At 48.5% G+C, this 15,512-nt stretch overlaps 1 protein-coding gene across 1 annotated transcript in view; it reads right to left on the bottom strand.

Moving 5' to 3' along the window:
• PLEKHM1 (pleckstrin homology domain containing, family M (with RUN domain) member 1) overlaps positions 1-15,512 on the bottom strand; it is a 42,697-nt gene that overhangs the window by 14,568 nt on the left and 12,617 nt on the right. The window contains exons 4-7 of the mRNA XM_006897874.1: positions 13,865-14,267; positions 7,181-7,451; positions 3,205-4,125; positions 288-433 (exon numbers count right to left, since the gene is read on the bottom strand). Of these exons, the coding sequence (XP_006897936.1) occupies positions 288-433; positions 3,205-4,125; positions 7,181-7,451; positions 13,865-14,267 (1,741 nt within the window). The remainder of the gene's footprint in view (positions 1-287; positions 434-3,204; positions 4,126-7,180; positions 7,452-13,864; positions 14,268-15,512) is intronic.

The following is a 15,512-nucleotide window of genomic DNA, read 5'->3' as shown; positions in this document are numbered from 1 at the left end:
CCTGCTCATGTCTTAAGCCCATTTAGTGTAGCCACGGAGCTGTAGGGAACCATTCGCAGACTCCCAGCCTGGCTCCCGAGTCAGGTAACCTCTGCACAGGGGCTGTGGCCCAGCACCAAGTTTTCCTCTTGGTCAGCTGCCCACATCACAGGCACTGAAGCTGTGGCAATGAATCCCCCTCGCCAAGATCCCCCAATTAGCTGAGGAGCAGCAGCAGTGAAGAACAGTTACTGTTCCTTTCATTTGGGAGCCCCACGTGGCCTTTCCAGGCTGGTCGCAAGACTTACCAGGCGCTTGGTGAGGTCCCAGTTGTGGATGATCCTGGCTGGAATCACTGAGGTATCATCTTGGTGACAGATGTCACAGTAATAGAGGCCAGAGAAGGCACAGAGTTTGGGGCGTACAAAAGAGAAGCCGATCTGCCGGGAGCAGCCTGGGGAGAGGGAAGGTGGGAGAGTGAGCAGCTGTAGGCCAGAGGCAGCCCCTGGACCCACAAAAGCCACCGTGTGGAAAGGGCCCACTATCTAAGCCTTGTTTTCGAAAGGACAAAGATAGAAACGACTACCACTGATATTTCCATCACCTAGAAGCAACCCTAGCAATTCACCTTTATAACAAAACACTGTGAAAATTATTGTCTCCAATTTATAGCTGAAGAAACTGATGCAGAGAGGTTGAAGCCTGTCCAAAGTCACATAGCCATTAAGTATTATTCAAATTTGGGTTTGGTTCTAAATCCTACATTCTCATCCGTTACCCCCAACTGCCTTTGTCCTGAGTCCCCAGTGCTTACTCATTAATGCCAACCTCCTTCAGGTCTACTTCTCCACTGGGACCCAGAAATGGGAGAGACTACGTCAGGGTTCTAGGGGTGCTCTAGTGGCCTAGTGGGTGACGAGCTGTGCTGCCAGCCGCTCCTTGAGAGAAAGCTGGGCAATCTCTTCCCGTGTGGTTTACAGCCTCTGAAAACCCAATAGAGGGTCAGTTCTCAGCGGGTTCTGACTCATCTGGCACATAACAAGAAGTCAGGGCTTTAGGAAGAAAGGAATAGTGGGGAGACAGGCCAGCCTCAGGGCCTGAGTGAAGAAGCCAGCAGGGGGCAGGGCAGTCTGGACACTGTCAGTACCAGCCGGCATCCAGAGCCCCTGATAACTCAGGAGAGGGGTGCAGGGCCCAGGCTCTGTCCCCTCTGCTGGAGTTCCCTCCGGAGCAGGGCAGCGGGCAGGCCAGTGGAATGCACAGCGTAGCTCTTCTGCCTCGTCTTGACTGACAGCCAGTCCATTTTAGTCTCTGTAAATCCAGCTACAACTAGCTACTTACAAGGCTATTACGAAGTTTAGTAATACAAGGTATTGAAAGTACCCTGGAAACCAGGAAATACCGTCCAAACTCCTCAGTCCTGGCCAGCAGGTGGTCAGGGGAACTCACAGTGAGAGCTTTCCTGGCTCACCTCACATGTTCACATCTACAGTGGGGCGTCCCTCCTCCCTGAATCTGATGCTCACACACTGAGGAGACAAGTGTTGAGTACTGTGGGCAGGCAGCGATGAGTGGTACCGAGAAGCAGTGCTACGCCTGGCTTTCCCCCATCCTCCAGGGGGACCAACCGCAGACCACTTCCTTCCAGACACTTGCTGCAGGCTTTTCCCTCCAGTGCCACAGGCCCCACCTCACAGGACAGCTTCATGGCTCAGCTCATTGCTACTTCTCCTGCCTTGGCGTTCTGCAGCAAGGTAACCAACCTCCTGACAGCCCACCTGGAGGGCCCCTGGCAAATGGAAATGGGGGTCTGCTCTAGATGTTCACGGATCTAAAGATGGGATGTGAACAGTACAGTATTATGCAGCCTTGAAATATGTGGTTGGGGTTCAGGAGATCTTCTGAGGTCTTAGCCAAGAGCACAAGCCCTAATTTTAGCTCACTTATGAGCTAAGTAACGTAGCATAGGTATCTACCAGCTCTTAAGATTGTTTCCTCGTCTACAGATGAAGATGATAGTAGCACCTATCCCAAAAGAGGTGTTGTGAGGACTAAGTGAGATAAGCATTTGCAGGGTCTGGTACGGAAGCATTAAATTTGATGACGATGATGATGCTACCTCTGATGTTGTACTAGTGTTATATGGATCTGGAATAACATCATAATGAGTGGCAAGAAGCTGTGCTGCAATCCTGAAGGGACGCGGTTTGAATCCGCCAGCTGGTCCGTGGGAGAAGGATGGGCAATCTTCTCCCGTGTGATTAACTGCCTCTGAAAGCCTGGCAGAGGGTCCCTGACGGGTCGGCTCTGACTCAACGGTACACAACATCAACAGACCAATACGGAAAGATATAGAGCTATAGCAAGTACTATCTAATCAGTGACCACAGCCATATATATATCTATTTAAGTAAAATTTAAGAACTTGCACTGCCAACCCAGAGACATGCAGCTCAATTTCACCAGTTGCTCTGCAGGAGAAAGGTGAGTAATATACTCAAGCATCATATACCACTTTTAAAAACCTGCTAGAAGTGTTGGAGCCAACATGAGGGTACAAAATAACAAAAGTCCGATTTTAGGGAGTTCTGGTAGTCTAATGGGTAAGGAATTACACTGCCAACCCAAGCACAAGTGGTTTGAATCCACCAGTTGCTCCATGGGAGAAAGATGGGCAGTCTCCTCTCATGTGATTGACAGCCCCCGAGACCCTGCTGGAGGGTCACCTATGTGTTGGCTTCAACCTGATGGCACACGGCAACAAAAACAAAGTCATATTTTAAATACTCAGTGGCCACACGGGACTCATGGTGATCACACAGGCAGCAGAGATGGAGAACATTTTCATCTTTTCACAAAGTTCTGTTGGGCAGAGTAGAATATTTTTTTGTAATTTATAGTGTGAAAACATTTCGGGAAGGATACCATGCCTCTCCCTCCAAAAGAATACATTATAGTATTAAGACCGTTCAGGGAGTGGGGTGCTGAGCTCCCAGGAGGTCCGAGGGGCAGGCAACTGGGGCTGCCACCCACAGGTTCTGGTTGTTGGCAAGCAGTGGCAGGCAGAGTGGATTGCCCTAGTGGGTGCTTGGGAAATACAAAAGCTGAGGGGAAAGCTTTATTTGCTGCAGCACACCCATGGGGTCATGGGGACACCTGTGGAAAGCCTCCATCTGGAGCCCACAGGAAGCAGTCGGGGGGGGGGGGGCAGGAGTACGACATCACCTGCACAGAAGCAGCCCTGGGAGTCGAGGCCCTTCTCCATGGGGATGGCCACCAAGTACTGCAGCAGGAAGCCGTTCTCCCTTGTGGCAAACTTGAGCACCTCCTGGCAGTTCTCGTCCAGGCTCCCACCGAGGGTCACTGCCTCCTCGGCTGTCTCCAGGTACGATGTCAGCACCTTGCGCACCAGGTCCCTCCACAGGGCAGCCTCCTCAGGGGTCCCAGCCTGCAGCTTCAGGACGGCCTTGGCCGTGAGGATTTTGAAGCAGGATGGGCCCCCGAGGCTTGTGTCTGGCAGGATGTCTCGGATGGTCTCAACCCCATGGCTGTCACTTAGCATCTTCTCGTTGTTTCTCACCCGGAAGCATTTCAGAGACTCCAGGGACAGGGAGAAAATGTAGGGCGCCCAGGTCCTGTCTGAGTATAGGTAAAGAAGGGATTCTTTAATGGCATCTGGCTCCGGAATTTGGGCAGATGACCAGTTGAGCTGTGTGCCCTGGAAGGCTTCGGGTTCCACCAGGGGCTCTGAGTGGGAGGACAGGCCGGCCTGGGGGGCCTCGGGGAGGTCTTCGGGCAGCTCTGGGTACTGGATATTCACCCACTCGTCCTCCTGCTGAGGCCGGCACTTCTGCAGGGCCTCCCGCACCCGGTCCAGCCAGTCTTCGGCTTCGTCTTGCGAGGAGGCACGCAGGGTCAGCTTCTTGCCGGAGAAGAGCAGCTCGAAGCGCCCGTCGCTGAGGGCCGGCCCCACGGACTCACAGCGCAGCAGGGAGCAGCTCTCCACGCAGGTGCGCTCCTCGGTGCCCAGGTAGAGGCGGAGCTCCAGGGGCGAGAGTTCGCAGAAGAGTTCCTTCCAGATGCCCATGGCCCCGCGGCACTCCACGGTGCCCAGCTTCATGAGGCCTCGGAATGGGTTGGACAGCCCTGGGGGGGCAGAAAGCGGCACATTAGACCAAGGGGCCTGCCTCTCCCTCCCCTGGAAACCTCTGGTGCCTGAAGTACCACAGTGAGGGAAGGCAAAGTGACTGCCAGCAGAACACAGCCCTAGGGCACTGCCAAATGGACTTGAAACCAGAGGGACATAGTTACTGCATACCTCTACCTCCTCCTCCCCTCAAGCTGTTGACCTTGCTTCCCATATTTCACTGAGAAAAGAAAACACTCGGAAGATGACCTCCACATGCCCCCTCACTATACCTGTAGTCCTTCCTTCCATCCGTACCTGGGTTCTGACTTCCCTCCCGGTGTGAGGGAGGAAGTGACTGCACTTCCGTCTGAGGCCAACCCCTCCATTTGTGCAGCAGATGCACCCCTCTCAGTGTCCTACTCAAGGACAAGGGCAACCCTGCAGCAATTTCTCCTCTCTTCCCCGGATCACCATTGCCCCCTTCTCTGCTGGATCATGCCACATAAACATGTTATTGCTCCTATCTTTAAAAGCACCTCTCAGCTCTACTCACGTCTCTAATTACTACCCTGTTTCTCTAGTCTCTTACAGAAAAACTCCTTGAGGTACTGAAACTGTCTCTGGTTCCCCTGCTCCTGTTCCTTTTTGAACCTACTCTAATCAGGTTTCGGTCCCCTCATTCCACTGAAATTGCTTTCTAAGAAAAGCACCAACACCCTCCTTGTTGCCAAACCCAGAGGCCAATCCTCATCCTTGTCTTGTTTGCGCTGTTAGCACCACCGGACACAGTGAGCCCTTCTTCACTTAGCTTTTGAGTCACTGGGTGGCTCACATCACTGCCCACTCCTGGTCTCCCTGGCTGGCTGTCCTTCCTCCTGTGACCTCTCACTGTTGGAATGCCCCGGAGTTGTTGGGTCTTCATCCCTTCTCAGAGAACAATGGCTTCCTTCCTAAAGGATCTCTAAAGGCTTTCAATACCATCCATACACCACTGACTGCAGATTTTGACCTCCAGCCTCAGCTCTTCCCTGAACTTCAGACTCCCATAACTAACAGGGGTGTCAGAGTGGCCATGTCCAGAAAGAAATTCCTGTTCCTCCAACCCCACACTGGCTCTCTTCTTCTCATAAAGAGAGAGGGAGGGAAAAAGAGAGGGAGGGAGGGAGGAAGAGAGAGAGACAGAGAGACAAAGACACTAATTATTCTAATTATTCTGGTTGACTTGGGCTAAAATCCTTGAAGTTATCCTTGATTTTCTGTCTTTCAAATCTTATATCCAGTCCATCAACAATTGTTGTTTCCTCCATTTCTCCCAGGGAGCTCTCCCAGTGCATCCTACAGGCAGTTCTGCTGCTACACCAAAGGCTATGTGTCTGTCGGGGGTTTGAATCCACCAGCAACTCTGGAGGAGAAAGGCAATCTCTTCCTTTCTGTGCAATTCACAGCCTTGAAAACCTCATGAATGAGTCGGTTCTGCCCCAGTGGAGTGTGCGTTCGTTTTCCCTCACCTCTATCACCGCCTCACTGGTCCAATCCTCATCACCTCTGACCTGGTTATGGCAATAACCTAACTGGTCTCTTTCCCCATAGCAGCCAGGACGATTCTTTCAAAAGACAGGTCAGGCCAGGTCCCTCTGCCAAAACCTCTGCAACAGCCACCACTGACCTTAGAGCGAAAGCCAATGTCAGTTGTCCTCAAGAATCCCTGTGACCTAGGCCCATCTCTAACCTTCCCAACTCCTCTCTGGCCACTCTGGCTGCCACAGTTCACTGGAGGCATCACAGAGTCTTTGCATTTGTCCTCTTGCTTGAAGCACAAAGCCTGCCTCCCTCTCTTTCCCATCACACCTTGTCAAATGCCACCTTCTTAGTGAAGGCTTCCCTTTTCTAATGTGAAGTTGCCCTTGCCCCTCGTCCGCCATGCCGGGACTTGACCTCTATAGCACTTATTACCATCTGAGCAGGCTATACGTTTGCTTGGTAGTGTTGCATTACCTGTCCAGCCCTACTAGAATTTAAGTCCAGTGAAGACAGGGATAATGCTATGCTTCCTGCTGTGCCCTCAACACTCAGAACAGCCCTTGGCACATCACTGATAATCAAGAAATACTTAATGAATGAGTGAGTGAGTGAGTGAGTAAATGTTTACAAATCCCACACTAAGCTTCATGTTCCCTGCTGCCTTGAGATCACCAACCAGAGGGCTCAGGGGACTCTGTCTTAATGTGGAATGGTCTTGGATATTTTGAATAATTATGGAGGGTTCCCCCAGGCCTTTACGGGCTTTCTGGCCCCTCAAGGAACCTTGCTGGTCCAGGTGCAGGGCACACCTTCCCTGACACAGTTACAGATGGCAACTACCACAGGGGCAGAAAGTAAAACCTAACAGAAGCTGGCATGGAAATTAGGGCTCTACCCAAGTCACCCAGCCAGGGCCCGGAAACTGAGCCAGCATGTTCTCCTGGGCTACAGACAATGATGAGAGAAAGCTGTGGCTCTAGGGTAGACTTCTCTCTTTTTGTACTGGAGGGGAAACCATTTATGAGGGTTATAGAAAAATTAGGTTATGGTTATTTAACAGGTTCTGGAATTTCACAGGTGTAGAGAGCAAGCTGGCCTCCTTACAAGCAGCAGGTCAAGGACACTGAACCAACAGCAGATCTCATCAACCCATCAGAGCTGTTAAATATACCACCTCGGGTCAAGGACTCTGGAAGGAGCCACTAAAACACCTGGCGCTTCAAGACAGGGGTTCTCTCTGAGCTACAGAGTCATGTTCTCCATAATCACAAGTTTTATAGAAAAATTCCAGGAAAGGGCTTTCCATTTCAAAACAGGATTGCTGGACTCTGTAGACAGTTTGGAACTTTATTAAGATTTTATAAGAAAATGCGAAAAAAAAAAGAAGAAAATGCGGTGTGCTTTTCCTGAAATGCTTTCCTGAATTACTAAGTATGAATGTTCCATATTATTACATTTTGGAAGCAGGTTTTACTCAAGAGAGCACACCACCCATTTGATAATGGAAAACTGCACAGTGGGGACACCCCGAGACCCCACACGGTCACCTACCCATCTGCCGCCGGTGTACCACACGGAAGTTCTTGTGTTCCTGCGTGGGCGCCGTCTTGGTTTTCCCGCTTCCTGGGGAAGGCACGCAAGCTTTGTCTAAGGCCCCCATGGAGTGGCTTTTCTTTGGCCCTTGAGAAAAATGCCTGTGCAGACCAGGCCTTGGCTCTGGAGTCCCTTTGGATGAAGCTATGGACTGATCGGAAAGACTTTCTGGGGGTGGCTCCTGGGGAGGCCGGTAGAAGTCATCCTCTGAGATCCAACTCTTGCTTTTCTATCAGGAAAGAAGACAAAAGTTTTGTTTTTCATTTTTAATTTACATACCATCCAAAAGTTCGATGGTTTTAGTATATTATTATAATTGCAAGAATAGGGCAACTATCACAATGTAAATGGAAATCACTCCCAAAAGATAGCTCCCATCTAAAGATACTCTGGAGTTCGTAGGCACTTCCCATTTCCCCTCAAGCTCCCAGCATGAGGCAAACATTCTTCCTTCTGTCCCTATGTCTTTGTCTATTTTGGACACTTCACATTAGTGGAATCCTACAACATGAGGTCTTTCATGATTGATTTCTTTCAGCACAACAGTATGTGTGTGTGTGTGTACCATCAAATCAGATCTGACTGGTACAGGAGGAGTTTGTCCCTCCTTCTCCAGCAGAGCATCTGGTGGATTCGAACTGCTCACCTCTGGGATTGCAGTGCAGCTTCTTGCCACTAGGCCACCAGAGCTCGCTGAGCACAACATTATTAAGGTGCGTGTATACTGAACATGCATCAGAATGTTATTTCTTCTTACCAGTGAATAGCATTCTCCCAATTAATGATTGACAGTGTATAATATCAATCTGTTGTATGGACACCACATTCTGTTTATCAGCTAATGGGCATCTGGCTTGTTTTCACTTTTTTATTATTACGAATGCTGTTGCTTATGAACATTTAGATACAAATTTTTCGGTTAACCTGGCTTTTAAAATTTCTCTTAGTAACATACCTAGGAGTGGAATTGCTGGGTTACATGATAATTCCATGTTTGCCTTTTTGAAGAACTGCCAAATTTGCTCACAGCAGCTGGACCACTTTGCATTCCCACTGCAATATATGAGGGTTGCAGTGTCTCCACGGCCTCTTCAATCCTTGTCATTACCGGTTTGATTATAGTCATCCTGCTGGGTAAGAAGGGCTGTCTCGCTGTGGCTTTGATTTGCATTTCCCTGATGGCTAATGATGTTGAACATCTTTCCAAGTGTTTAATATGCTCTGTAGGGTCATCTGCATGTCTTCTTTAAGGAGGTTGTTGTTGTTGTTATGTGTCACTGAAGCACGTGCATCTAATAGCAACCCTATATACAAGAGCTCTGAACCCTGCCCTATCCTGAGCCAATCTCACTACCTCCGACACACCTATCCCCATTACCCCAGTCACGGAGCCAATCCATCTCTTCCAGGACCTTTCTCTCTTGTTCTGTCCTTCCATCCTTCCATGCATGATATCCCTCTCCAAGGACTAGTCCCTCCAGACAATATGCCAGAAGTATGTGAGATGAAGCTACAAAATCTTTGCCTCCAAGGAACAGCTTGGTTTCACCTTCTCCAGGACAGATATGTTTGCACTCTTAGCAGTCCAAGGAATGTTCAATACTTTTCTCCAGCCTCATAACTCAAAGGCATCCATTCTTCCTCCCTCTTACATTTATGAGTGTGCAATCCATTTGGAATTAATTTTTGTGTATGGAGCTCTCTCTGAAGAAGTCCTACTTCATTCTTTTTCATGTGGAGATCTAGTTGTCCTGGCACCATTTGTTGAACAGGTCTCGGGTTTTATGACCCTGCTTCTGGGGCCTGAGGTGAAGGAAATCAGCTCCTACTGGTTGCCTCTGCCTCTGCTCCCCATTTCTGATCAGCCTCTTGAGAGCCCATGCGGTCGGATCCTGTCTGCCCTTCTCTCTGTGGATCTCTCTGAATAGCTCACTGCCCAAGGGTCAGTAGGTTGTGGGAACAAGGTCTAGCTCCTTTTCCCCCCACTATTCTGAGTCCTCTCTATCCTTCTGTACCTAAATATGATGCCAGTTGGTAGACGAGAGGGATTGTTGACACAGAGGAAATGAGTCACACGAGGAGTGGGACCAGCCCAGCAATTTTGTTAAGTGGCACCAATCTCACCCCAACAATGCTATTTCCAACTCCTAAATCAAGGCTCCTCTCCACTCTGTCAGATAGGCAAGCAGAGCTGGGCTTGACTCTCCTGAAAGGTTTGACTGGACATACTAATCCACGTCACTGCTTCCAGACCCCCTCAGCCACATGTGGTGAGTTCTGAGTGGACTCTGCACAGAGCTGGGCCTGCAGGTTCCCCACCTCAGGGTCCTCAGAACTGGCAGGACAGAATGATTTGTTACCAAGGGATTTGAAGTGACGAAGGCCAGTTTCTACTGGTTGCTTTTGTCTCTGCTCCTCACTTCTAAGCTGGCCTCTGAGACTCTAGGTGGCTAAGGTCTATCAGGGACAGAATGATATGTCACCCAGGGTAGCTACTGGGGACTATCTATAAAACCAGATTCTGCTCCAAGTCTGTCCAGGCAAGTGGGACCCGCAGGAGCTCCCTGAGGAAAGCCAGCAGGGGGAGCAGCACCCTATCAACTATGTAGCTTTGCTGGCAGTCCCACAGGCCTGGCAAACACACTTAAAAATCATGTGCTCCCCTTCTCTGTCCTTGCTAAAGGCCTGTAGGAAAGACTGCTGTCTTAGGTCAGGACTCGTGGCCTCCTCCCGGGAGTTTTCTTTACTCTTCTCCAGCCCATAAGCCTCCTACTGCCCATGAGGTTGGGGACCTCAACCTGACTCCCATGTCATTCTGTGTTTGCTGCCATCCTATCATCTAAAAGGCTGCTTCAATTGTCATTTTCCTCAGTATCTTTAGCACAAGTGATTGGCACAGACTTGTGGAAATTAATCTTCACTGTTCACACATCATTAACATAAAACACAAAGAGTCTATGTGTTTCCTACTGCCAAAGGGGCCCTTTAGAGTAGTGAGAGAAGATCTTCACCCTGAAACCCACAGCGTCCCTTTTCAGCAGGAAGTAGCTAAGAGAATACGCCATCCCCTTTTCCTTATGAATCAGGGTGAAGTCTCTCTCAGGGAGGAGTGATAGGGAATGGCAAAGGACACACTGACAAAGGACATTAATCAGAACTGGAGATTAATCAGAACTGGCTTTGACAAGTACTGTGGCAATTGGACAATTAAAACAGACATTCGGAGGGGGGAAGAAGAACAAACTGGGGACGAGGGTAGAGAAAACAGTGCAACAATGAAGGAATGAAAACCCAAAATCCCTGTAAATGTTCATTAAAACTAATAAAATAAAAAAAAAACACAAAGAGTAGTGGGATGAAGAAGACAAGGGGGCATTTTAAGATTATGTGTGTTCCCTGGTGAGGTTTTCTATCTCTGCTGAGGAGAGGAGACCACGAAGCAATGTCCAGCCCCAGCCCCTGACCACAGAATCAGGCACCAGGAAATGATACTCTAGAGACAATCTTTGGTCTTTTCAGTGTAGAGAAAACAGTGGGAACCCTGGTGCCCCAGAGTTTTAGTGTGGCCTGGCTTCCACCCCCAACTACTGGGTCCCAGGCATGAAGGAGGAAGGAAGGGAGGGAAGGAGGAAAAGCTAGCACGAATGCCACTGCATCCCTTTTTCCTCCCCTCTTTGTACCATGATTCCACTTCTCACTCGGGCCCCACACCTGTGAGCTCCTTCTCCTTCAGCAGTGGGAGAAAACCACTTGGCTCGACCACGGACCAAGAATCAGAAACACAACAGCACCCACCACAGAGAATTCAAGACAGAGAAATGCTGCCACCTCAAACCACTAAGAGTATCATGACACTGACAACCATGGCCAAATACCAGAGAGGAGTCTGGCTGAGGTGTGAAATGGTCAAGGCTATAGATGGATTTAAAAAAGACACAGGAGTGGCCTGCACCCTAACTGGAGGCGAGTACATGTCACAAGCAGGTGGTAATGGGAACTGTCTTTCAATGAAACTGGCTCCTAAACGCCTGATCTCAGATAAACAAGCCAGTCCTAGAGAGGCCTCTCCTCACCAGTTCTTCCCAGAAATTATCACAAGTACATGATGACATCTAATCTAGTGTCTGTCCCCAAAGAAGGTCCTTATCTCTCTTATCCACCACTATATTCCTATTGCAAAGCACAGGAGGTGCGGTAAGGGAGCTCTGGTGGGATGGGGTCTGTAGGGAATTACGCTGCTAACCTAAGGGCCAATCTGTCTGGGAGTTCAAATCCACCTGCACCTCTGCAGAAGAAAAATGGGCAATCTCTTCCTGTGCAGCTTACAGCTTACATATACTCCTGCGCATTGCCAATGGAAATGTAAACTGGTGTGGGCGGTGTAGAAAACAACTAGGTGGTTTCTCAAAAAAAGCACACATCGAGTTGCCATATGATTCAAATATTCTACTTCGAGGTATGTAACCAAAAGAACTGAAAATATAAGGGAGTTCTGGTGGTCTAGTGGCAAGAAGATGCACTACAATGCCAGACGTATGTGGTTCGAATCCACCAGATGCCCTGCTGGAGAAGGAGGGGCAATCTCCTCCTGTACCAGTCAGATCTGATTTGACAGTACACATACAAAAAATAAATAAATAAATAATTTTTAAAAAAAATATTAAAAAAGAATTTAAAATACACATTCAAATAAATACTTGTGCATGGATGTTCACAGCAGCATAGCAGCAGCCATCAAGTGGAAACAACCCAAATGTCCACCAAATGATAAGTGGTTTATCCATTAAAAGAAAACGTATCTCAATTAGTGGCTGTTGAGTCGGTTCCACCCATGGCAACATGGATGTGAGGGCAGAACTGTGTTCTACTAGGTTGTCAGTGGATGCTTTTCAGACGTGGACTGCCAGGCTTCCCTTTCAAGACTCCTCAGGACACATTAACCTCCCCTGCAGCCCATCAGTTAAGTTAAGTGCATTAGCCATCTGTACCTTTCAGGAGCTCCAAGGATATCCAGATAATGGCACATAATTTGGCAATAAAAAGCAATGAAAAATGCTATGTGCGAAGTCATGAAAACGTGCTTAGAGAAAGTAGCCAGTCAAGACAGGCTATATACAGTATGACAGCATTTATATAAAATGTCCACAACAGACGAATCGATACAGACAGAAAGTTGACCAGCATCTGGCATGACCTATGCAGAATACGGTGAATTGGGGGTGGGGAGGTCTTGTGTGTGAAGAGTGACTCCTAACGGACAAGTTATTTCTTTCATGGGGGACAACATAGTCTAAAATAAGTTTGTACACTTTAATTGGGTACTCTTAAGTTCTATGAATTCTATCTCAATAAAGCTGCTAAAAAGGGAGATAGTGTGTCTCTGGTGGTCTATTCCCAGCCCTGGCCCTTCCTGAGCTGCTCTGATCTGGATGCTGTGTCCGTAAGACTACATTCCAACATGAGTCTCAGCTGCAGTGGGAGAAACCCAGAGCTCCAGGTGTCCACACGTGCACAGGAACACGATTCCCTAGCTCAGCTGCTTCTGACCATTTTGCTCTCCTTGGTGCGTTTGTGACTCCCAGAGAAATAAGAAGCTGGAAGCACCCAAATTTACTCTCTTCTCTCACCTTACCAGCAACCCTAACCCACACTATCTTTTCCTCCTTCCTGAGGATATTGTACTTCCCTCTGCTGGTCTTAGAAGCGATTCTCCTTTACCTTATTAGGTAGCTGGGATTAGAGGGACAGAAGAGGTGAGTACTACACACATACCTTTCCCCTCTACTGACACATTTAAGAAATGTTAATAATTTGTCTGGGAAACACCTTGTGAATGAAGACTAGCATGAAACACAATGTGTATGGACTTGTAAGCAAATCAACATAAAAGGAAAACTTTAAAATATGTAATTAATAAAAATTATTGGCAAATATTTTATAATCTTTTCTTTTTTATATTCCTCATTATTGCCATCAAGTCACAGAACTGACTCATGGCTGACCTTCAGTGGATTTTCAAGGCTGTAAATTGCATGGGAGGAGATTTCCCTTGAGGAGCAGCTAGCTAGTGGATTTGAACCACTCACCTCTGGAGTTGGCAGCAAAACTCCTTACCCACTAGGCCACTAGTCTTTGAAATTCATATTTCCATATTTAGTCTTCAAAATCCAGTGTGCATTTCATAAAGCGCATCTCAATCTGGACTAGCCAATATAAAATAATTCATAGCCAGCCCATGTGGCTAGTGGCTGACATATGGGACAGCACAGTTGTAAAACCTAATAAAAACTAGTATTTTCAAAACTTGGTATTTTATAACAATATTGATTTAACAGTAAAAAGTACCAAGGAGGAAACCATGAGCGTAAGTGAAGGTCTTACGCTGGTAGGTGGCAGTGGTAAGAGCAGAGTGTCTGTGCTCAGGTGAGAGATCCACCTGGGCCGGGAACCACACAGTGCCACTACTTACATACCAAGAAACACCGCTTATCGTTATGATGCTGAGTAATACCATTACCATGCAGGGGGAGGGAGAATGAGAGGAAGGCAGAGACCACTCGAGGTCACTAGTTAGGAAGATCCGTATCAGCTCTTAGGCATGGCACAAGACCCCTGCCCGCCCTGAGAAGGTGCACCACTTACCGGACTGGTGGGTGAGGAAATCACAAGGTTCAGTCCAACTCTGTCCCACTCTGGGGGCTTCTCTGGGCTACTTCCTGGGCAGATGAGCCTGGTCTTCTCTTTCACAGGGCTAGATGGCTTGGCCAAAGTGTCCCCTGAAGGAGCATTTGGGGCAGTGCCCAGCTTCAGCAAGCTTGGGGTGCCAGCTATGTGGGAAAGTGGCTCTTGCTTGTGTTCGCCATCTGGAGTCCGTGAGGATGCCCAGGCAGGGAGGCGTTCAGCGGGCACATCCAGATGTGGGTGTGTGGTGGCGTCGGGGCCCTGGAGCGAGAGTGAGGCCTGGAGGGCAGAGGGCTCGGCTTCGTGGCTCAGCGCGTGGGCTGGCACAGAGTTCACCTGGGCTTTGCTGAATTCCGACAATACCCTAGAGGTTTTTAAACAAAGAAACCTGTGAGACTGGTTACTGATCAGAATGCCCAAGACTACTGGGGCCATGATAAGACTGAAAACTGCACTTTGTTGATTTTTTTCTTTTTTTAGAGCCCTTATCTACCACTGCACAAAGAGTTCCAGTGACATAATGTGCTACCTGCTGCGCTGCTTACTATGAAAGGTCCGTGGTTCAAGTCCAACAGGCGCTCCACAGGAAAAAGACGGGCAGCCTCCTTTCGTTTTTTTGTTTTGTTTTGTTTTGTTTTTTAATTTTGTGTGCGTGTACTGTCAAATCAGATCTGACTGGTACAGGAGGATATTGCACCTCCTTCTCTGGCAGAGCATCTGGTGGATTTGAACCGTGTTCTTCTGGGATTGCGTGCAGCTTCTTGCCACTAGGCCACCAGAGCTCCCCTTGGCAGCCTCCTTTCGTAAAGATTTAAGTCAGCCTCTGAAACCTGACGGAGGGCTGCTGTGTGGAACAGACCAAGAGCTGTGGGCTTTATCTCCTGCCCTCCTCCACTGTCCACCTGCTGCTCTCTGAGCCTCCCCACCAAGGACTCTGCCAAGCAGGGCTTCAGCACAATGGGTGTGCAAGTTGAGGAAAAAACCCACAAAACAAAGAAAGAAGACTTGCTACAAAAGGGAACTGATTACTCCCTAGAGAAACCTAACCCCACCAAAGCCCAGGCTCAAGCAGGCTCAAGCACTCTCCTTTGGTTATGATCTGAAAGGCCTAACTATGGGCCGAAAGTTTTCTCAGCAAAATAAATGGCTACGTGGGCAATTGTTCCCAAACACTGTCTGTGGCAGAACAGAGACTCCACGAACAGGAGGAAGGTATTTCAACAGAGCTCATCTAAGATACAAAGGCATGGCCGGCGTGGCGAGCATTGCCCATGCCCTGGGTGTCACTTGAAGTGAGCACCACTGAGCAGTTTCTGTTGTCCACCTTGCTAACTTCCACCGGCAAGTTAAAAGTAATACTTTATTTGAGAGCCTCCATGGACCAAGGCAGACTGTGTGATCTTGCAGGGGAAGAAAAGAATACTTGTCAACAAATTATATATGCATAAACCACCACAACAAGATAAAGGTAAATAATCCAATAGAAAAATGGGCACAGGATATGAACAAGCACTTCACCGAAGACGACATTCAGATGGCTAACAAACACATGAAGAAATGCTCAAAATCCCTAGCCCTAAGAGAGATGCAAATTAAAACAACTATGAGA

The sequence above is a fragment of the Elephantulus edwardii genome, unplaced genomic scaffold (assembly GCF_000299155.1).
Source record: "Elephantulus edwardii isolate Elephantulus edwardi_28Jun2011 unplaced genomic scaffold, EleEdw1.0 scaffold00216, whole genome shotgun sequence".
Classification (NCBI taxonomy): Eukaryota; Metazoa; Chordata; class Mammalia; order Macroscelidea; family Macroscelididae; genus Elephantulus; species Elephantulus edwardii.
Note: the sequence above shows the minus strand (reverse complement) of the source record. Positions and strands in the feature narration are given on the sequence as shown.